Source organism: Battus philenor, unplaced genomic scaffold (genome assembly GCF_028537555.1).
Source record: "Battus philenor isolate CCGP_79_NKW_IND1 unplaced genomic scaffold, ilBatPhil1.0.hap1 SCAF_8, whole genome shotgun sequence".
Lineage (NCBI taxonomy): Eukaryota > Metazoa > Arthropoda > Insecta > Lepidoptera > Papilionidae > Battus > Battus philenor.
Window position 1 is genome coordinate 11,697,038 of NW_027181748.1, and position 23,968 is coordinate 11,721,005.

The 23,968-nt window shown below is 31.4% G+C and overlaps 3 protein-coding genes across 7 annotated transcripts; 1 reads left to right on the forward strand and 2 right to left on the reverse strand.

Moving 5' to 3' along the window:
- Nucleotides 1-334: 334 nt before the first annotated feature.
- On the forward strand, nucleotides 335-5,889 carry LOC137931548 (uncharacterized). 3 transcript variants are annotated; one of them, XM_068774974.1, is made up of 5 exons: nucleotides 335-809; nucleotides 873-995; nucleotides 3,180-3,326; nucleotides 4,875-5,096; nucleotides 5,470-5,889. In XM_068774974.1, the coding sequence occupies exons 1-5, from the start codon at nucleotides 351-353 to the stop codon at nucleotides 5,728-5,730; spliced, it is 1,212 nt and encodes a 403-aa protein (XP_068631075.1). In that variant the 5' UTR covers nucleotides 335-350; the 3' UTR covers nucleotides 5,731-5,889. The 3 variants fall into 3 exon arrangements, with proteins under 3 accessions (XP_068631075.1, XP_068631076.1, XP_068631077.1); XM_068774975.1 differs by lacking the exon at nucleotides 3,180-3,326; XM_068774976.1 differs by lacking the exon at nucleotides 5,470-5,889 and having other exon boundaries at nucleotides 3,180-3,271; nucleotides 4,875-4,976.
- A 356-nt stretch (nucleotides 5,890-6,245) lies between these two features.
- On the reverse strand, nucleotides 6,246-9,724 carry LOC137931547 (uncharacterized). The gene is made up of 4 exons (XM_068774973.1): nucleotides 9,421-9,724; nucleotides 8,967-9,133; nucleotides 7,520-8,586; nucleotides 6,246-7,194 (listed from the first exon to the last, which is right to left on the reverse strand). The coding sequence occupies exons 1-4, from the start codon at nucleotides 9,579-9,581 to the stop codon at nucleotides 6,802-6,804; spliced, it is 1,788 nt and encodes a 595-aa protein (XP_068631074.1). The 5' UTR covers nucleotides 9,582-9,724; the 3' UTR covers nucleotides 6,246-6,801.
- Nucleotides 9,725-10,383: 659 nt separating this feature from the next.
- On the reverse strand, nucleotides 10,384-23,228 carry PolZ1 (DNA polymerase zeta catalytic subunit). Of its 3 annotated transcripts, none has more exons than XM_068775064.1 (20): nucleotides 23,101-23,228; nucleotides 22,691-22,815; nucleotides 22,197-22,325; nucleotides 22,025-22,119; nucleotides 21,167-21,954; nucleotides 20,919-21,099; nucleotides 20,732-20,826; nucleotides 19,498-20,636; nucleotides 19,318-19,431; nucleotides 17,905-18,589; nucleotides 17,256-17,447; nucleotides 16,546-16,666; nucleotides 15,776-16,020; nucleotides 15,149-15,309; nucleotides 14,753-14,890; nucleotides 14,044-14,181; nucleotides 13,464-13,654; nucleotides 12,098-12,322; nucleotides 11,205-11,424; nucleotides 10,384-10,628 (listed from the first exon to the last, which is right to left on the reverse strand). In XM_068775064.1, the coding sequence occupies exons 1-20, from the start codon at nucleotides 23,159-23,161 to the stop codon at nucleotides 10,467-10,469; spliced, it is 5,205 nt and encodes a 1,734-aa protein (XP_068631165.1). In that variant the 5' UTR covers nucleotides 23,162-23,228; the 3' UTR covers nucleotides 10,384-10,466. The 3 variants fall into 3 exon arrangements, with proteins under 3 accessions (XP_068631165.1, XP_068631168.1, XP_068631167.1); XM_068775066.1 differs by having other exon boundaries at nucleotides 10,502-10,628; nucleotides 11,381-11,424; XM_068775067.1 differs by lacking the exons at nucleotides 21,167-21,954; nucleotides 22,197-22,325; nucleotides 22,691-22,815; nucleotides 23,101-23,228 and having other exon boundaries at nucleotides 22,025-22,040.
- Nucleotides 23,229-23,968: the final 740 nt, after the last annotated feature.

Genomic DNA, 23,968 nt, shown 5'->3' on the forward strand with positions numbered 1-23,968 from the left:
ACCCATAGTTATAATAACTCTACTCGATTGTCGAGAAGATTAACTTGGGCTTGCTACCTGTATGCATCTGAAATAAAGGTACAAGGAAGAACTGCATTGTTTAGAATGTATTCAATATAATAAGAAATTTGCTGTTCTATTGACTATGAAACGTAAAAACTACAAAAATTATTTGTTTTTGGTACCATTTAATAAAAATAGTTGCTGAAATAAGAATGATAAAAAGTTTTTATGGCAGTATGAGGTATAACCCTTTGCTCTTCTGGTTGATGAAAATTTTTTAAAGAATACTTCCGAACTAGGAAAGCAATATAAATATCATAATTCACTTAAGGTCCTTTTATAAAAACATGGAAACGTTAAAAGACGTTATTGAATTCTGTCTGATACCTAAACTCTGCAAAAACTACGAGGAAAGTTCAAATCATCCAGAATTTGAAATACGCAATAAACGCTTGGAAAAGTGTTTCAATCAACTTTTAAAAAAATTAGAAACTATTTTCTTAAAAGACTATATAAATTCCGAATATAATATTGTATCTCATCTTTTAATATTATATTATGAGCTTTCAACCAATGCAATATGGAACAATAAAAAGTGCTTAAAACTGTCTGAAAAATTAAAATACTACTTCGAAGTATTCTATGAAACAAATATAATTAATGTTCTAAGAGAAAATAAAGTATTTCATCACCAAGAAATACTCGACAAATGTCTAGAATATTTGCATAATAAATTGACTGCGACCGATTTCAAGAGATATCCAGGACAAATTGAAGTTTACTTTACCATAATCAAAGACATAAAAGTAAGTAAAGTAAAAATGTTAATACCCTTGTAAAATTGTAAGTTAACTTATTTTCTCTTACAGAACTATAACGTAATTATAGTGCCCTCAACAATTTTACCAGCTGCTTTATATCTGATTGATGATTATGTCCCAGAAAATAAAATTAAAGGATTAAAATGTAGCCTTTCAATACTGCATTGTTTGGTAAGTAATATTTTATTTGTAAATAATATATATTGGCTATTATTATACAAAAGGTCCTTTAAAAATGGACAATTATTATAATATTATATGAGCCATATCCTTTGAAAGTGGTTTAAGTGTATTTTACTTAATATGGACATATAAGGTTTATTTTTATATAAGGTTAGTTGAAGAATATGGATTAATCTTATTACATTAGATATGAATTTTTAAAATATTATAATGATTTAAATATGTAACGTAATGATTTTTTAAATGTGAATATCAAAAATTTATACTTAATTGACTTTAGAAGGACTTTCAAAATCAGTAAAGAGTCTTACATTTACAAAATATTTACTATGAGATCTCAATTGAAACAACCTAATTTCTTTTTATAATTTTTTTATGATATTCTTTAGAAATAAAAAAAATTATAGGGCTTTATTTCAACATTAACCATTCAAGAAACATTGTTTATACTATTAATATATTTTAACTTTATTCATTATGATCAAGTTTTTGAAAATAGTCATGATGTATTGGAGGGATATATTTGGTTCCTTTCTGTCGCTGAATATCAATCACCATAATAACTGGTCCCCTACTGCCCGCATCCTGCTACTTCCCGCGACTTTAACTATGTCGTCAGTCCACCAAGCAGAGGGCCTATCCTTATATATCATATAATAACATATTACTATGTTGCACATAGGTTTGGTAGTCAAGAGCCACCAATCTATAGAGATAAATACCGGTTGTTCTTTTCAATTTACAAGGAAATTGACATCTATATGTTATTTATATGCTGGTAACATTTGACATGTATGGTATTAGAGAGACTTTGCGCTAGAGATTGTTTGGATACTCTTGAAATGATACACAACTAATTGATACTGTATTTTCTGGAATATATGATCAAATTTTCTAGTAAATTAGGATTTGTCACCAGATGCTTATGGCAGTTCTGTAACCTGGTCATTAGACTAACATTAAGTTGAAAACTAGAAAATCATAAAGCTTAGCCAGAAAGGGTAATTTTCTGTATAATTCTTGCTGTTTCTGTTTCTTGTAGAGTTCCTCTGTGGAAAGTGGATATTTTTTGCCATTTTAATAATTATTAAACATGAAATGTACACCTATTATGAACTTAACACTTAATACTTTTCAAAGTAATAATATGTATTATCTCCTTCAAGATAAATGAATAAATGCGACCAGTGGTGTACTCTGATCTCCAGTTTGCCGCCCTTTTTTATAAGTCAATCAAATAGTGGTTTTTTATAAATTAATACTCATAAAGAAATTATTAAGTTATTTAATCAATATTTATTAATACACAGAGTAAATTTTTTTAGACATATGTGTATGCACTCGTAAACATATTTATATAATATCTACTCTTCTTTCTAGCTTTCATACTAGAAAAATCGTGTATAATGCTCTCAAAATTAAAATTATTTGTAATTTCTTGTTCTATTGGCAATATTGCAAGAGTTTTTGGTCTTAATTGACTCATTGTAGAACGAAAATAATTTTTTCATCAACTTCAATTTTGAGAAGCTTCTTTCGCAACTACCGACACTGATTGAAATTGTTAAAAAAATTCTTAACAAAATTACAATGTTGGGAACAGAATTTTAATTTATTATTCAAGAAAGAAAACAAATATGAAATGAATATGTTGCTTTTTACAACTATAAGTAAATTTAAAAAATGCCGCCCCAAGGTAAGTGCCGCCCGGTGCGGACCGCACCCCCCGCCCCCCCCTAGGTACGCCACTGAATGCGACAAATATTTCATACAGGGACTTTGTTGTATAATAAACGGGGAAAACCCGAAATTCCGGGAAACTATAAAAATGTTTGTCACAATATTGCCAGACATACAAAAACGCACTAAAGAATTTATGTAATACAATTTTAAAGTAAATAGTAAATAGTCTGAGAAAAGTGGGCTTACACCACTTTCAAAGAAAATGGCAAAAGTGAATGTTATTATCATTTCAGCTATAAGACATCCACTGCTGGGCACAGGCTTCTATGTTATATTTTATATGTCATATTTTTTTAAAATGAATATAATAGTTACAGTGTAACATTGAACACAAACAAAGGCAAACCAGTGTTCAGTCATGCATGCAATTAAAATTAACTACAATCATACTACTACTACTACTACTACTACTACTATTGTCAATTCCAGAACGTGGATGATTTTGAACAGGGCAATTATTATGATGTCATATATTTAAGTCTCATAAAAGTTTTATCAGTAAAAGATGTTGAAGCAACAAGGTTGGTCTTTGAATGTTTACTCACCTTATACAACACTCTTCCAGCGAATATTAAGGTAACAACATGCTCCCTTTTAAAGTGCTATGTAAATTGAGAGATTATTTCACTCAAATTCATTCAATTAAATAACAATGTATACAAAGTTGATTGGGTGATTGTAATTAATGTAACGGAAAAAGCAATGGTTTCAGAAATAATAAATAATGTATCAATATTAAAGTAAGCAAAAATATTTTAGATATATGAATTACTATGTATTCAAATTAATTATTGTTTACTTTTGTCACTTTAGGCTTTGTACTGTCAAAGCTTTCTAGTGACAAATGAGCTTGACATGATATATAGTCTTTAAAGGTTTTACAACCATAGCCCTTTATGTAATCTGGCATTAACTTTTAATGTTTATATGTTTATCTTAACGTTTTCTGTGGATAAAAACTACTTGAACCTGATCAGTTGATATTTAATGCAGTCATTTGTTATTGTCAATAATGTAATATTACTAATAATATTAATAAGTAAATAATAATGCATTGCTTAATATTTTTTATAGTTATAAAATAAGAATTTGAGAATGTCACTTATGTTATAGAAAACATTGTTTCACATGTTTATTTAGATATTTAAAATGTGTTTATTACTTTTAAAAGTTTATACTTATATGTACATACAAATTCTTTTATAGTTTTAATTTTATATAGGCTCTTGATAGTTGCTGCAATGTTAGCTGATAGCAAAGGATTGAGCGAAAGTTTGGACCATCTGACATCATTGCGTCGAAATGTAGAACTTCTTACTTTTCATAGCCATATGCTCAAGGCAGAGCTGTTTTGATCATGACAGTTTTTATAGTGACCTTACAGAAGTCTCTCATATTCCACATTGTAGCAGTTGTATAAATTTATAGCTGTTTCTATAAAGGCTCCCACCAGATCTGCCTATTGCAAAGCTAGAAGGTTGGATCTTGAGCCATTCTCTGTGCCTTGGACAAGAAATCTTCATAGCATTTTCTAATCATTACTTTAAACTGGTCAAAGTATAATGTAATACTTTCAACAGTGAATGGTTAGCAAGAGACTTTGTTTGATCTTGAGCCTCTGGAGAATATATATTGCTAAGATAAATAGCTGAAAATGTGGCGTTAGAAATACCTTTCTAACGCCACATTTCTAAGGCATCAATCTGCTTTCAATCTCTGCCTTTTACCATAACAATTTCTGATCAAGTATCTTACAGTATTCAGATCAATACTGGAAAGACGATTGAACTTAGTATGCAAATCTTTTTTGCTTGCATAATGTTACGATCATGAAACCATCAAATACTAAAAATGCTTATTGGGAAACAATCCAAGCCAAGTTATTCTCTTGGTGGCCTTTGTGCTCATCACTAGATAGTAAGTCGACCCAAACTCCGAGGCAATCTGGTGAAACATCAATGTAATCATATGAGCTGTGGTTCTCTTTAAAGCCCACATGTTTAAATACTTAAAAATATTATTAAATTAAGTGTCCTCAGTTTTGTGCTGACTTTAATTGTACCAAAAAGGCATTCAGTGCCTCCTCCATCACAAAATATGAAGTCTAAATCTTTTCTTTTTCAGAAAGACAAATTAGACGAAATCTATGATAGTGTACTAGACCAATTAGTAATTGAATCAAATTTGTACAGAAAAGCAGAATATCTGAATTTCACAAGAACAATAATATCAATCCATAAAATACACTGTGTTAACAGAAGTATCTTTTTAACAATCATTGCTGATAATTTGGACTTGTGCTGCAATGAAACAGTGGGTGATGTACTATTAGATAATATATTATTGGTAAGTTTTATATAACATAATATTAAAAATAATTATGTCTACTGTGTAGTTTTACACTTTGATAGTATTATGCATGTCATAGTTAAATTTCCATTAATTATGGTTTCACACATGTAAGTGCATTTTTTTAATCCAGATTATAATTGAAGATTTAACTGAAATTTATGTTTGGTTAAATAAATTGCTTGAAATTTAAGAAGTTATGAAGTAAACAAATTGTACCTCAGTACAATAATTTCAAATATATTTTCTGTATTCGTAATGTCTATGGCATTAGTTGAGAATGATATTTAGTTAATACTTTTGCAACAATAATAAAGATTGGTAAAATAATAGAGTTGTGTTTTTACTTTGAAACTAATTTTATTTTCAGACCCTCAAAGAGTGGATAAGATATTGTTGGTGTGTATGGAAACTTACTGAAGGTCAAAAAGTACTCTCTAATCTATTTAAAATATTATACTGTTGTAAAGGAGACCAAGTCACTGATGTTCATGGTTTAATTGTAACATTGATTAAATTATGTAATGAACATGAAAGAAAAAATATTATTAACAATTTAGATGCCATTGGCTGTTCTATGGACAAAACATTCACAAACAGGATGAGTGCAATAAAAAGTGACATTACATAGAACATTATTTTATTTAATAAAAATCTCCTGTTATGTTATAATCACAGAAAAAGTAAATATTTGTAAAATATACAGATTTAAATGTTTTATTGCTTTATATTCCATTAAGCAATAACAGAAAAAATAGGGACTTGAGGATCCTTATTTTAGGCATACAAATATAACCATGGCGTTTTTTTTTTTTAATAAAAACAACATTTCATCACATCGTTAAAACTGTAATTTTTCTGCCAATGTCGCGTCTGTTCTACACACGTATTAAATAAAAAATAAACAATATTTAAGTTTATAGTTCATTGTTTTGTAATATATTAGTTAGATTTATTTTTATGAGAGTGGTATTCCCACGACAGTCAAAAAACGATGTATGTCAGGTGAGGTGTATGCGCGATGTGATGAAGGACAGATGTTATATTATTTGTAAGAAGAAAAATAAAGCATTATCCATTGTTAAAGATTGTGTTGTGCCTCAAATTGAGGCCCATTTCCACATTTATCTATACATACTTATAGTCTACTATCAAACAAATTTACATGTTTACAGTGGAAAACAGAGAGCGAAACAAAAACAATACTCGGTTGTGGATACCCACGCATGCACGTATTTCTTTCTTAAAATCGACCTAAATGAAATGCTGATGGTAACATTACTGACAGTCTCAAACTACTATTGATTAAAATGGCTATGGGATAAAATTTTAATTGGAGTAATTCCTTACTACTTAATACGTTGAATAGTCTTTCCTCCAGGAGAACGTAAGTGTAAAAATACACGTTATTTTGTCGCAAAACGCGCGTAATTATCCAAAAATGGTGTGTCATTTCTAGCTGGAGCTTACTACCCTAGCATTTATCGGCCATGGCAGAGCATACGACAGTTTCTCCGGCAAATATATAAAAATTGGCGAAGGCTTTTTGTTGCCTCCCAAGGGTTATGAGGTACCTGGACGCATCGTTACGGACATGGGCCTCTGTGCCTCTGAATCTGTTTAAATTTATAATTAATAGACCCTATAAAAGTTTCGAGAAGATTGTTTTAAATACATTAAATTTTGTTTCTTTGACCCTGTCTCAATTATTATTAATAGTGGATAAAGTATCACAAATTTCTTCAATACATGGTCTACTTGTCCTTTCGAGTTGCAAACAACTTTGCGATAGATCATATATTTGTCTAGCTTTGGTCCAATTCCCAACAACTGGATCTACAATAGTTTCAATTTGTCCTGTTTCTTTTACATGTTCTTTAACGAAATCCTTTATATTTATTGTATTGTTATTATTATTAACTATTGGTTTTAAACCTGTGAGTAGTTCCAGAAGAACCACTCCATAACTATAAATGTCAATTTTTTGTGTAATGGTTCCGTAAAATCCTTCTGGCGCCATGTATGCAGAAGTGCCCATTGGAGATGTTGTAACAAATGTTGATTCATATTGTTTCACTAGCCCAAAGTCACAGATCTGAAAAAGAAAATTTCAATTAACATACTTTTTGATACACTGTTATTAATGACAATGTATCTTGTTAAGGAACACTATTAGATGGATAAAAATATCTTTACATTAAAAGCGGATTTTTTTTATAAAAATGTAACTAAATTATTGAAGAAGATAAATTAACAAATATCATTGATGTTTAAATACTAAACATAGACCTGTGTCTATATATATAACTTAGGAATGTCTCCTCATGGACCATACAATGTTTATTTACATCTTTAATTATGACTTATGCTGAGAAAAGAAGCTGAAAGCAAAGTATTTACCATATCATGATAAATATTACCTTAGGAATGCAATCTTTAGTAAGTAAAATATTAGCACTTTTGACATCACGGTGCACGAAATTGTTTTTTCGTATGACGCTTTGACTATTATCTCCTGTAGTACTGGTTGGAGTTATTTGTTCATTAGTATGTAAATATCTTAATCCTTCGGCTGTCCCAATCATTATGTCCAGTCTCTGTTTCGCATTTAAAACTTTGGCAGCCAATTGTTCTTCTAAAGAACCACCATCAACATATTCACATATAATGCAAGGGACAGGTCCATTCATTGAGAATCCTAGTATTGGAACAATGTTTTTATGTCTAAAGTGGGTCAAGTTCCTCACTTCTGTATTAAACATATCTATTGCCATCTGTGGTTTATGTGTTGACCATAATAAGTGATTATGAACTTTTTTAACAGCAAGTGGTATTCTATATGTTGGATGAAAACCTACAAAAACTTCTCCAAATCCCCCACTACCTATTTTGCCACTGGGTCCAAAGGGGCCTTTAATTACAGTTTCTGAAAAGTTACAAGTTATATTTTCCAATTCACTGTACTCAAAATTGATTAAATTTGTATCCTCAAGAATTTTTTTATCAATATGTCTATGTAAGTCAGATATATTTGGTAATGACTTTTGATATGAGTTATTGTCATTAACTGACTGATTTTGTTGTTCTGCTTGATTATGAGATGTTTCTCTACTTTCAGTATCTGTAGTCATACTTTCAGATAAATCTTTATCCAATAAAACTGGTACAATTAAATCTAAGTTGGGTATATTCCTTGACGATTGTGACAACTGCTCAGAGTCACTGGCTACATTTAAAGTCTGTAGAAAACTGATATGTGGAATGTTATAACTGATATCATCATTTTGAATAGGTAGCTGTGTGTGAGATTTCATTGGTACTGTGCTAACATTGCACAAATTTTTATCATTGGTACAGTCATTTTGAATTCTCTTTGTTGGATCTAAAGAATTAAACCTTTGATTCAAGCGTTCATTTTCTAAAATGTTAGTTACATCTGTATCAATATCCGCTGCGGGACCATCACTCGGCCGAGGTGGACGCTCCTCTGTAAAAAAACAGTAGCTATTACCTCACACCTTAATATTGTATCATTATCAATTATGGTATAAAATACTGAAAAAATACTTAAGAGATTCTGCAGATAAACAAATTTGTTTCTAAGATATTTCTTATATCAATTCTGAGTGTGGAAAAATGTTTAACAATATAAATTAGAAATTACATCCACCAGCACAGAAGTACACAGAATGCAATTGAACAACTTTGGAATTTTATATTACACTCCAATCACCTATGCATATGAGTCAAAGAAAAACATTGTTGTCAAAATTAATATTAATTGCTTAAGAGATTCCTTTAAAGCTGCTGTATTAAAATTATAACAACCTTATCTTATTAAATGTTGAAGTTTTAAATTAAATTTACCTAAGAGCAAATCAGCAATTTGATCAGCTGCTTTTAGAATATTAGCCTTTAATACAATTTCTTTTAATGTGGACAATGTTGGCCGAACTCTTCCAGATGTTCCCCATTCATCAATCAGTATTTCTGCGCATTGTCTGTTACTAGATTTTGAATAGGTTTCAATAGTTCTGCAACAAAAAACAAACAAAAAAGGCTGATTACACAACAATTTTTATAAATTTTACATTCTTGGATTTGTCTTCGTTTACATTTTTTTTCATTACATACGTCCATAAAAAAAACTTAAATTATATATTTTTTTAATTTATCTATATTTTAATTACGTTTCTCACTAATAAAAATTTTACTTAGTAATTTTGTGAAAATTTTTATCTATTGATGGTTACTTGTCGGACGATTGTTAGGTAGAACAAAGTTCGCAGTCGCAGCTAATATGATATAAAACTAAATTTACCTTATATCTTTCTCATTATATTTTTGTTCAAATATATTGCTAGTTGGATTTTTAGGTATATGTGACATAACAATTTTCCAATCATTGTTTGTTTCCAAAGTATTGATGACATCGCAAAGCGTACCCGCGGGTAATTTACGTAGTTCTACATTTCTTAACATTTTTTATCCTTTCATTGGATTCTTATTTATATTTTTAAATACAATAAAATTCGTCACTATAATTGTATTTGATATGGCAAAAGCAACAAAATTTTACATCAAGAAATAAAATGAATAAAGAAACGAATTTTATAATTCACACATCAAACATTGACATTAAAATTGACAGAACATTTTTTTAATAATGTCAATGAATGTAGTCATTCTGCTAAGACAGTAATAATGAATCAAATATGTCAATAGCTTTTTTTTACTCTCAGAAATTCAGTTAGCTAAAGGAGAAACCTTTATTTAGTAGACATTTATGTGGCGTATTCCGCTTACCTAATTAAGGTTATTGCAAAATATAGTTGTATTCACAAAATTAAATTTTGCAGGTACATTACTTTAAACTAGATCAGCGCTGATTAGTATACGTATATTTTCATTTCTAAGATTCTGAGAGGAAAGAGAATAATCTGCGTAGGACTCCGTGTTAACAAACGTCGCCACAACGTACCATTTATATGTCACGCAACTACCGAAACCCTTTATATTGTTCTCGCAGGCTTATAAATAGCCATTTATTTTATATATATATGTGTTCTGTATGGAACAGCCATGTGATTTACTTCAGATAGCAGTGTTTCATTAGAGCTAGGATAGAACACCTCCCTACTCACAAAGTTGTGTACTCTTAAAAAGGTTATCCAAAAACATTATTTATTAACACAAAGTGGATGCACCACAAATTCCAAGTACCAAGGATTACTTGCTGGAGAAGGATAACGAAAGATGATAGTCGATATAAATTAATTAGCTAGATAATTTTTTTTTTATTAGGTACAAGATTGTAAAGTTACAAAAATATATATTATAACATTTAAAATACAAGATTCATTCAAACTAAAAATCTATATTGCAGTCCGCCAAGTGAGGTGGTAAATTGCTGACAACATCGGATATTTGATCAACTTTCTGTTGCGCATTTAGTCTGCGCCACAATACAGGACATTCAGTGTTTTCACATTGCAAATATTTGGGATGACCACAGCATGTACTGCATACCTGAAAAAAAAAAGATTTATTTATCTATATATTTAATTATGAAATAATGAAAAATGATGGATGAATATTTTAAAGAATATATTTACTCGTTTTTGGTTTATTAATTAAAAGCAACAGTCGTTCCTTGGTACCAAATATACCAAATAGTGACAGATGTTAAAAAACTTGCTACTATTCTACCCATGATTATTTTAATAATTTAAGATTATGTTAAGAATAAATAATTTATATTTTTTGTACTATTTTTCTCCCTAACTACAATAAAAATAATAAATTCTTAAAGAATTGTCTGTTGCACTAGGAAATATTTAAAATAAAAGACATCCGACTTCCAGTGTTAACTGAATGCAGCTTGTTACAATCCATTTTTGAAATATATCAAATAAGTCTCCTGTAATATATCTGATAGTAAAATCAAATTGATTTATAGGGCTTTTCCCAACATTTTTAAACATTACAATGATCCAATATTGATACTATATTGTCTTCATCATTCATCATAGTTATCATAAAACGTTTTCGTTTGGTATATTTCAATGAATTCTAAATAAATAAGAAGAGTAATAAATAACATACATTATAGCAATGTTGTACATGGGTGTAAGCTCGTGCTAGTCGAGCATAAAGTGTGGGCACGGAATGTGGCTGGGACACGCAAGTGGCACATAGCGAACGAGTGCCACGAAAGCCGCAGATAGCGCACCGTCCACGCTGCATATACCGTGCTATTCCTCCCACACGGTTTGACGTACCTCTCTCTAATTGGATTTCTCGCCCATATCCCACTTCCATCCACCTGTAAAAACAGTTGCAAACTCATTTGTGAAACTTTAATCATCATCGGTTTAAAAAATTTAGTTGACACATTTATTCCTAAATGATCCTAGTTAGTAAAATTATAACATATACAAGATGATAAGTTTTGTGTAAAATCTTCCAAGGGATGAAATATACAGCACAATTACTATTACTAATGTATGTTACACTACATCCAAAAGTCAACGGTTTCAGAAACAACAAATAATGTGATTAAAATTAAAAAAATTAATATACATTTAATAAAAAAAATTCCGATTACAACTTATAATTTATCCCTGCAAACTTTGTCGTGTTAGAAGTTATTGATCTGTCTTTTTCCAATGAAAAAAATAAATTAATGTAACATACTTCAGAGTGATTACTTTATTAGTATTACCAATGGTGTGAAGCTTTATGCTTTCAAAATGACTGTTCATTCCACTTCTTTAAGAATATATTTAAGGTAACCATTGATGCTTGACCGTTAATAAATGCCGACACAACCGTGCGGTGCCTTTATATATCTGCGTTCTGACATTCTATTACATATATATATATATATATATATATATATATATAAATATATATGTGTGTGTATATATATATATATATATATATATATATGTATATACATATACTCAGACATTAAGGTTCTTTGTTTGTAATCCCACCAGTTGGAAACGTGCACGCCCAGTAGAGAGAGGCAACGGTGTAGGGGTGGCAAGAGTACACGTGTGGCGTAGTACGCGACGTGTGGCTGTGCGGGCGCGTGCAAAAGTTCGTAAGGCGAGCGCGCCAGCCGGGACAGCGCAGTGCCGGGCGGACCCGCACACACCTGCCACGCCACCCGCCAGCCTGTCCGCGGAACACTACGCGGATCGCGAGAGATAAGTCTCCTGCAACATAAGCAATACATTAACTGAACAACAATTTATTAACAGCAATCGGAGGCATGTTATTATTAACACTAACAGATCAGAGGTATTGTTTAAGGAATTGATGTTGGTGTCGTTAGGGGCGTTAAGAACTGCCAACTGGGCCCCGCGTACTGTAAACATTACCTGGTCTCAACTGCCATGGATCACAGCAAAATTTGTTATCTTATTATATACGTTAATCTACTTAGTTCTCCCTGAGTTTTATTTATATATTAAAACAACCGAGAGAGAGACTGCACATTTTTTTTATATCATCACCGTCAATATATACACATCTACCTATATGAGAGATTTTCTTTTATGTACTGACTCATTATGATAACTCTGGAACCGTATAACTTAATAACTTGAAATTTAGCAGCAATATTTTCTTCACAGAGCAGAAACCCTAAAAAGGTCAGAAAGAGAGCAATGATCGAACAAAAATGTTCAACGATCTAGCTCACCTGAAGTGGCAGTGGGCAGAACACATCGCTCGTGCAACCGGTAGCCGCAAGCGCCGAAAGGTTCTTGCATGGCAACCAAGAGCCGGTGGAGGTAGGCCTCTGACTAAATGGACCGACGGCATAGTTAAGGTCATGGTAAAGTCACCGGATGAGAGCAACGCAAGACCGGTCACTGTGGCGATCTTTGGCTAAGAACGGAATTTACAAAATTCCACCCTCAGGGGGTGATAGGACCATTCATTAAAGAAATGCATGTTTTCCATCTATAGCTCTCTCATAGGTACATAAAATTCGGTCAGAATAACTTTCTGGCTAGTTAAAATAAACATGAACGGATTTTTTAGCACCGCGGCTCTCTTTAAGGTATTGCTCGGACCATATGCCGACCGGCACCGCGGCGGCTCTCGCTAAGGTATTGCTCCGAGCAACGGACTAACAGTGCTTCTAGCGGCGAAATACTAAAACTAGATATAATGTAAAATGTATAAATATAATGTAGTAGTGAATATAAGATTCGTTCTATCAACTACATTCGTCTATTATTTAAATCCGCTAAAGTTTTTCTATCATAGTTTGAAGGCAGGAGTATCTAAGCTCGTAAGTTTTTACACTAATTAATAAATTCCTTGGAAGTAAAGTATTTATTAGCTTACTTGGCAATTTCATTGGGTGGAGCAGCGCCACCTGACCTGTAGCCGGTTGGTCCATGATACTCCCGGGTAAAGAACAAGTCTCCCGGGGGAAGGGTTCCGTCAATAAGCCGAGACAATGTCGTGCACACGATGCGTTTCACCCGGGACATGTCACCCGTGTCGAAAAGCTCGCACAATGATTGTTGAAGAAGCTGGAATTATTTATTTGGTTAATGACTTGAAATTATTTAAATTTTACAACGATAAAACTTAATGTGCAAAGGAATTTTTAAACGAATAATAAACCTCGTTTGCCACGTTGTTGGTCTTTCTAATATCATGATTTCTTACTTTGTAAAAAAATAATTTGTAACTGTTTACTATTTTTATTACTATAATTTATAAAAATGTGAGAACCGTAATTATATAAAGTGATTCGTTCAAGAGTATATGTATGCATGAAGGTAGATAGACAAACTCCTGCAGTTAGCTGAAATAAAGTCAAAAAGGTCTTAACTTTTGGTTTTTTAATTAATATATAGATTTATATGAATCTAAACAGTTATATAAATTTGTAAGTGTGCATTTTTATTTCATTAACCTTTACACCAGCCGGACAGCCATCTCTCCGCACCGTCTCGATGCCTTTTGCTTCATAGATAGGTTTTTCTTGCTCTGGACTTTCATACATGTACCCCACGTAACGCTTTTTTGTTTGTAGTATGCAATGTTTATAGACCTGTACAATAATGCACGCATTAACAATACAACGACACTAGTTATTACAATGTCTAGTATAATTAATCTGTTTTATTCATTAGTAAAACAAGTGTATTGAGACAGTTAATATTAACAAATATTAGTATAAATAAGATTTAGAAAAAAATGTCCACAAAAAAATCTTACTAAAATTATTTCTTTAAATGATATTAAAATTTGCCTGTTAGTTTTGTCTACTATGTTATGTGGGTGATTAGAATTACGAGTAAATTTTTTTACAGTGCTTAACGCGGAGCACATTTGCTGCCAATTAATGTAAAGTATACTCTACTCAAAAACCAATGATTCATAATGAGTCCCTGATGATTTAGTTTTTTTTTAAGAAAAAATTGTAAATAAAAAAAATCCTCCTTTTCTTGAAAGATTATTAATTTTTGTACAGTTTTTTATTATTGGGTCCAAACCATCCAATATATAATTTTATCCTAGTAAGGGTGTCATTTTTTAGAGATCATCATCATATCATCTTTAAAATATTTTTTAATAATTATCAATCAAATCCAACAAAACAATAATGTCTCCAGGAATACCTTTTCTAATTTCAACGCCACGGGTGAGGGGTTGTCGGCTGTGACAGCATCAGCTATTTCTTGTCCGATTTCAAAAGCCCGGGATTTGTCAGCGCCCGGAACTAACACAAACATAGAGTCTGTATCACCGTATATCACCTGAAAGTAATGTATTTTTGAAAATTTCGTTAAAATTGTTAATATTATAATTGACAATTTTTTATATTATAAAGTGACAAAATGTGCAACGTGTTCCCTTCTCAAGTATACAACTTATGTGTGGGCTTTCAAAATTTTGTAATGTAAATATATACAGGAACGCTGCATATCCGCTGGCCACTTTTAAAACTTTTGTACATCAATATGGCGATAGGCCCGGGAGATATTACTAAACTAACAGATGTCATCATTTGTCACCTTGGCCTTCCATTTGGAGTTATTTTCGACGAGTTTAATTGCTCGCTCCAGCGTTTCTCGACCTTTAGCCACAACGCTATCGCCGACTTCCACGCACGGCATCCGCCCGCTGAAATTGGCCGCCGTGTATCCGTAAGTCACGTTCGCTATCAATTTCAATCCTAGAACAAAGCAAAAAAAAGTCATAAAGAAGATATTCTGTCAGCGTTTTTAATACAATTTATTTTTAGCATATGACACATATTAATTGACGACGCGGACTTGAACAGGATGATCAGAAATCTTTCGGACGAGTCACAGGCTAATGCTGATTTTCTTATGTTTTCCTACTTCGTTTGTAATCAGTGGTGATGTTATAGTAATCACACATAGGCGGCTATCGGCAATCTAGGTCTAATTTGTTTATTACTTAGAATGTTTGTATGACAACGAAGGGGTGGGTGAAGCTTTAGAATAGTAAACTTTCAGGAAAAGTATTTTAGGACAGGTGGAAATGCATGAAAACAAAAATGTTTTCTTACATATTTTAAATGTCATGTAGAAAAGCGATAACATGAGACGGTTTTATTTAAAATTTAAGTGAGGAATAACCTAGAACAAAAATTTAGTTAGGATATATGTAGTTACCTAGTTGCCTTGAATGCATTGATTTTTTGACAGCCTCATCGGTCTGCATTTTCATGTTTTTCTTCACAGCTTGCCTAGCCGCTAGGATTCTGCGCAGCAATGCGGGCAGCACACCGCGACGCACCGACGATTTTATGAAGCCCACACCCACCGGCGACCAGTGCACGAGCTCATTTTGCACTAAAGTATCCAATTTCGTTTTCGGTATTCGCAAACGCCAGGCTCCGAATTCGTACGGAGAATCACTAATAACATAAACGTTCACACATATGTGTATCATGTGTTTTAAAAAATAAAACCTAAATTCCACACGTTTGTTCAACCACATCCACATAGGATCGTTTATAATGATCACTTGCATAGAAAAGTCTAACTTGATAGAAACTTCAACCAGATAGAGCATCTTACAACTTAAGGCTAAGGAGATTTGTAACTTGTGTTTGTTTGTTTGAAACGCACAATGATCTGAGAAAAGCGCACAACAAACTTGGACTGTTTTTTGTGTAAACATTCAGAAAGGCTCTTGGTGTTTGCAACTATCAGGTTAGGACTTATATGAAAGTCATGCAAATGGTTGATATGGTCTTTTTTATTCATTATATATTAATTATATGTACTAAATAAATAATTCAAAACACTTCTAATTAGAAAGTAATATTTACCTTTAACACGTGCTCACTTTCTCCTCAATAATGAATACTGCGGGTGATATCTTAAAAAAGTATAATAACTTTCTAAAACAAGTAAATTATTATTTCTTATATACATACCGATTAATATTTTGCACCCGCCCGATACAAGTCGAGAAGCAATAGTTGTAGGCAATCATCATTGATGGATACAGACTTTGAAAATCCAACACTATCACTGGATCCGAGTAAAAACGCGATTCTGCCAAAGAGTAACAAAAATTATTTCATTTAAAAAATGGATAACTTCGGCATGTTTTCCGAACTAATATAACGAAATTTCATTTGCGTTATTTATTTTATGATATGTTAATAAAGCAAATACATGTACTGAAAGTTTTTGGATAGGAAAAAATTTAACAAAGTATTACTCAAAAAATTATTCACTGTTTATCAAAACAGTCCCCTTTATGAGAAGCAGTAGACCTGCTATATATCAGGTGTCTTTTCCACTGCTCTGCACACAGCCACTGCTTTTTCAGCATCTTAAAACCGTATTCTAAGAAGTTTTGCTGTATTTTATGAATTAATAACTAAAAGATGTTTTAAATATTTAAAAAGACGTCATTTTTTGGGAATTTTCAAATATAGTTAAAAAATTTAACTGGCCTATTTCAACAACTGTCAATGTTACCAACGAAGCAGTAGTAGTATAATACTTCGAATTTGATTTTAAACGTTGGAAATATTACACTTTAGACTACACAATCAGATTTAACTTCTCTATGTGTGAAAGCATAACAAGCTGTAAACTATGTGTGATAACGACAATATTCTATTAATTTACCAACCGGGCTCAAAAATAAGTGGCAGGCATTCAGGAGCTCGCATCGCCGCTCGTTGGCGCACAGTTGGAGAGAGTGCCACGAGGTTGAGGGGCCGAGCAGCTCGAAGCATCAGAGACTCCACGCGGAACTGAGACCCTCGTGACAATACTTCCCACCACTGCAATCCGAACAGGCGCGCCAATTCCGAAGTGCGATCTGAATTGAAAGAAATCGAAATTATTAAATCAATTAATTGAACAATAATAATAAATTCTGGAACTACATAAATAAAGTAACAGAAATCTTGTTAAAAATAATGTATTTCACAACTGCCCGAAGAACCAATTTCCCTAATGTTTTTAAGCTAAATGTCAGGGCTGGTCCAGGGACTAACTATGGCCTTTCAAATTGGTGATTTTAACTATGTCGTCGATCAAGCAAGTAGGGAACTACCGACAAGGTAAACTTTTTGATCTTATAAAACTGTTTTCTAAAATCTTGCACGAAATTTAAAATATCACGATCGACTGATATTTAATGGATAAGAAACTAAGTGATTTGCTTATTACAATAATATTTTTTTTATTTCTAACTTAAATTCCATTTTAGATGATAAAAATATGTAGTTATTTAAATGTTGTACATAATAATAAAAATATAAAATAAAACGTACTTATCATGTCTAGCTTTTCTAACATTTTCACTGTACCAGACAACTTGGTAAGATAATATTCGACAGGGATCCACCTTAAAAGCCTAGATTCATCATTCCACCATTCTGCTAATTGAGCATAACTGTACGTGGGTACTCGCTCGTTCAAAATTACGAACATACAATTTTCGAAGCTGTAACTCGACAGGGCTAGCTCATGGCGAAATAATCTCCAAACATTAAAAGTAATTCTTCCGATGACCCTTCCTTCAAGTTCACTGTCGTCATTTCTCCATCGTTTTTGTCGATTTTTCTCTGTTATTCTAGAAATCTCCTTTACAATTTCCATTCCTAAGTTTTGAGCTCTCTCTATAATGTAGCCCCAAGAGTTCATTTCTATTTCATACCCGCACATAATATCGGGATCGTGTTTTTTGACTAATTCAATTAATTTTTCTAAACATTGCACTTCATTGTCTATATAGGTAACATTTACATCAAATATACATCGGTCTAAATATTTTGGAACTTGAAGTGAATCTACAACCAGCACTTCTGATATAGACTTTTGCAGAAAGTGGTTTGATGGGCAATCATTTTTAACATATATGAATATAGCTTGAATAGCATCTATTGCAGGATCAGGATTTAAATCATAACGAACAGATGTATGCACTTCAACGAGCATTAGCGTGAGGAAATCTACCTGAAAAGTGAGGAGTGACTGTATTGGAGTGTTGTATCTAAGCGAGTTAGATAGAAATATCAAGTTGATAAATTTTAAAATGAGAGCATCAATGATTATTAGTCTGTAAATTAGTAGATTTTTCAATTCCATGGGATAATAAGTGTTATGTTCTACTTCTGATGATACATATTATGAATATTTGATGGAATCAGGCGTTATTTTGCGGAAGTCCATCCTAAGTAAGAAAAGGAACAATGTATAGCTATTTCCGCACCTTCAGTCATAGTCGTGCAATAAAGTGAAACAGGATTACTCCTGAAGATGCCCCGTGGAGGGGTGAAACACGTGTTGAGTGATTTAGCGGTGGTAGTTGTGAAGTTCGCATTGTTTGCCGCATGCGCATTTATCAGCGGGCTGGCGGGCGGTGCACTTTATTGCATGAATACGACTGCACGTGCGGAAGTAGCTATATGTTGGTCCTTTTCATACATAATATGAATAATAGTTTAAATTGCACTGACTAGTTTTTGATTTGGAAAAAAATCAGGTATCAAGGGAATGCAATTTATAAAAGTAACAAAATAAATTATATATGGATCAATATTACATTGACAATGACTTGTTTTTTGTAATATTAATGTCTTAGTCTTAAAAAGACTATTGATACCAACAGAAAACTTAATATTCATAAGGATTTTTGGTGAAAAATTAGATGTAAGCATTTTTCTTCTACAATACATACATACCTCCACTGTAGGTGTTTCAAGAATGCTATCCCCTTGGTTTTCCACAGAGCCAAAACAAAGGAATGATCCATCAGGTTGCATTGTCACTTGAAGACAATTGATCTCTTTGTTCTCCTTTAAAAAAGGTTGCGATTAAAAAGTGGACAAAATTAATAAGATTAGATTTAAAAAATGACGTACCTTATCTGTTAGTTCCAAACTTGTACTATTGTTAATATCATCTTCATTTAAACCTATAACTTGTGATGATTCCAATTCATCTAAATTCTTACTTATTTCCTTACAGTTATTAAAGGAGTTGGTTGGTTTTGATGACTCTACTTGTTGTTTAGCCCAGTCCATAACATTATACCTCGTAGGGGCTTTTTTAACTGGTTCTAAAATGCATTGTGTATTGCCAGCTAAAAGAGATTTTAAAATTTCCGGTTTCTTCACATCTGACATTTCATTTGTCTGTTGCAGAAATAATAGCTGTCTCCATTCTTCTATGCTTGTTGTATTTAGTATTTTTTCAAAAGGTTCCTGATCTTGAGCAAGGTTACTGTATAATTTGATAACCATCTGGCCTATTTCTACTTTATCTCCAACATCTTTATAATTTGAATAAAAAGGTTTAGGGTTTCGATGTTTAGGAATTCCATAATGTTCTGACGTATACATAACACATGTTTTAGATGGAGGTAGAACTTTGGGAGTTATTATTATACTCTTATTACTTGTAAAATTATTAGGAGGCCCAAGTGTGTCAATTGTTATATCACACGTTTTTTCATCATCACAATCAACTGTTGATTTTTCTAAGAATGCACTGTTCTCTGAAGAAACATCAAAAATTTTTGATGTGTTATAAAAACTTTTAATATCCATGTCATCATTTTCTACAGGTGATTCAAAGGAATCATTATCAGAAATTTCAGACAAATTCATACTTTCTTTTTTTGACAAATGTAGTTTCGATGATCCTGCAACCGGTTCAAATTGTCTATCCTTGTCATATTCAATTGCGACCCCTTGTTTCATAACGTTTCCATTTCCTTGACTATTTAAATATGCATTGTATTGATTCAATGAATGACTTACTGATATGTCTTTTACATTCTTTGAATTATGTGAATTACAATCCATTAATGTTTGATTTGTCTCTGACCTCAAAGCACCCGGTACTTTGTTAACATCACCAATTGTTTTATCTGGTGTTCCTTTGTCCATATTTTGATCGTATTTGTCAATCGCATTTGGTTTGGGATCACTTCTGCTTTTCGGCTTTGACAATCCTAGTTTAAAAGATCTCATTTTCCTTTTCCTAACTTTCTTTACATCTGTAAAAACCAAAATTCGACTATTTAATTTTTTTATCTGATAGATAACTTATGGTATTCAAATCCACATTTTTAAAATTAAAGATTTTACTTACGATCGTCGTCACATGTGCCATCCAATTGTGGTATATTAGCACCTTCCCAAAAAGAATCATTCCAAGATGAAGTATACCCATTAGTGACATCTTCACTGAAATATATTAGAGTAAGATTGAATATGTTAAACTCTTATTTAAATTTTTTGTTAGTTGAAGCTGTAAAGCATTACCTTATATCACATACCATTTTTCTGGGTCCAAAAATATAGTATCATCATTAAATACTTGTGAATATTCCTCTTCCAATTCAGCATCAGATTTATTTTGAACACCATCTGCTGGCGTGCCCATGACACTATCTTCATCTATTACTTTATCTTCTAAATCTTGCAAAAGGTCAACTAAATCTAAATCTTCACTGTCCACTGTAAAAAATATTATTATTGATATTCACAAATATCTTATATCATTTTTTTTGCAAAATATACTTACATATAACTTGGCTGTAATGAAGAGAAAAACTGCTATTCAATGCTATATTTTCGTCCACAATTGTGCTATCAAGGACTGCATCATTAACATAACTATTCAACATTTTATTTATAGACAAATTCAATGTGTCTTCTGGAATATGTGTGCTGATATCAGTCGCATTAAAGAATTGAGAGCCATGTCTTATTTCTGCTGGATAATATATATCGACAACATCATTACTTAACTTTTGGCCTGTATCAACTGGTTTATCTAACAAATTAGAATTTTTGGCTAGAAACATATTCTGAAACTTGTAGTGTGAATCTGTTTCATCAGTTTTATCTTTGACTTGGCTAAGTGTTTTTGAAGCCACTGACATGTTTAACTGTTTACGTCTTTCAATTTCTTGGTTCCAAACTTCTTCTAAACCTGGATTTTCTATACCATCAGCTTTACCTATTCTTTGTCTATTAATAATATGTGATGCAACACAATCAGCTTCGAAGTAACATACACTTTCAGGTTTTAGATTAATCTCATCAAGATTATCTATGGAAACATTACTAATTTGTGAAATACCTGACCTACGAAATTTTACTTTTTGTAAATCTATATTGCTCATTCCAAAAAGATTAAAGTCTATGAAAAATTGTAGAGTAAAGTTTAGATGCGATTCATGAGGTTGCAATGGCTGTCCTAAAATAGCTCCATTACTGCATAATTCAACTGCTTGCTTTATTAAACCAGGATTGTACAAAAATACTTTCAGATATAAATGTTCCTTATCATGAAATCCATAAAAAGGCCTGAAAATTTTACCAAACATTAAATTTAAATGTTACATAATAAATACATCAATTTATGTCACATACTAACAATCCTTTTACTAAAGATATTTTATATACATGTTGATTTGCCGATGTTGCTTGTTTAAATGCAATGTTTAAAGCCTTGTCTAAGCTTGCAGCAATCTAAAACACACGAAATTTAATAAATGAGAAAGAGAATTTTAATTGTTTTATACAGTCATAAATATATTCTGACATACTTGATATAAATATTGTGGTTCTGGATCCTGTGTAGGACATGGTAAATAGAAATATGGAAAGACACCATGTATATGAAGGCATGCCTTTCTACCATCTGGGGTTGGTCCAAACACTCTAAGTACAGGTACCTTTATCAGAACATAACCAATTGCATTAGTATTTTTAACAATTTTATCAAAACAATTTATAACAACTGATTAGAACCCAACAGTTGAATTAGGTTACACATGCAAAATTTATATAATTAAGGTGCTTTTTAGCGCTTATGCTTTCATTATGTACAAATAATATATAAATTAATTAATTATAAAAAAGTAACACATTACTTGCAGTTTTTTGGATTAATTTTTTGTTTTGTCTCTTGCTCTCTTATGTTAAGAATGATTTAACAAATGTTATAGCCAAATATTTTACTTTAATAACAACATATTTATCTACTTATTTATAATTCATATTATGTGTAAATTTTAGCAATATCAGAGTACTCATTAACCTGTTTTATGTCCGATCCTCTAAATTCAGAATATATGACATCTATCCCAGGTATAGGTTTTGTTAAGTAATGATCACAGACTACAATTCGTAATGAAAACTCAGGTTTCTTTGTCAATGTTGAATCTGAAATCATTAAACCATTTTGATTCTTATTATAATTATACTTAAATTGTACTAATAGTTTGTGCTTTTTCTGTTGGAATAATATGTATCTTTAAGATATAGAAGTCTAAAAGAAATTTTATAGTAAATAATTTTCTTGAAACAAGTAAAAAACATATTTTACTTAGTGTTTTACAAGATGGAACATAAATTAATATAAGAACAGTTTTAAAAGATATTTGAATTAAGAGGAAGACTTCAAAGAAAGTATTTAAATGGTTACAAATAAATGATAAATAATGGTACCTGTAACATTGCTTAGTTCAACAGTCTGTTTATTATCACAATTTGTAGATGATGAGTCCATTTTCAAATAAAACTTTTCTCAGTAGTCATTGTAAATAAGTTTCTAATATCTAAACCTTAAATAAAAGACTATGTTATAGCAGAAGGAAATAGACTTGTACTATTTAAAGAATTGTAAAGGCTAATGCGTAAGAAAATATTATTTCATTTGTGAGTATTAATATTTCTTAAAAACTACATTATACTTAAAATAAGAAATATTGTAATAGACAATTTCCTGTTAAGGCCTTAAAACTGTATTTAACGAGAGATTTATTATACTTTTCTTCTGTGTGTTGTGTAAATACTATTTTGCTGAGTACCTTTAATATAATAAAATAATAGAGTAGTTAATTTTAAAATCACATATTTTCTGTTATTAATGAAATCACTCTCAAAATTATGTTGTAAAACTCATTCCTACTTTAGTTGCATTGGTATTATCGTAATTATTAAAAAAAACACTAGCATATAATTTTCGCATAATAGTGTAAAATAATTGTTAACATAATTTAACAGTTTATGTAGTATAATAACAGGGATTACACGTTCTAACATGTTCACGTGCATTTTTGTTATGAACGGTAAACAGAACGTACAATACTAGTTTTGACTTGGACCCAATTTTTAAATGTTCCATTTGTAACATTTGGCGAACCCTGTAGAAATTATTAAAACGTTCTAATAATGTACTATAAATATTTGAGTTAGATTAAAAAAATAAACAAATAGACATAATTTAATACAATTGTATAAATAATATGTTCTTAAAGTTGTAATGACATGCAGTGTTCTCATTCTTTAAAATAAGGAAATTTGAATATTGTTG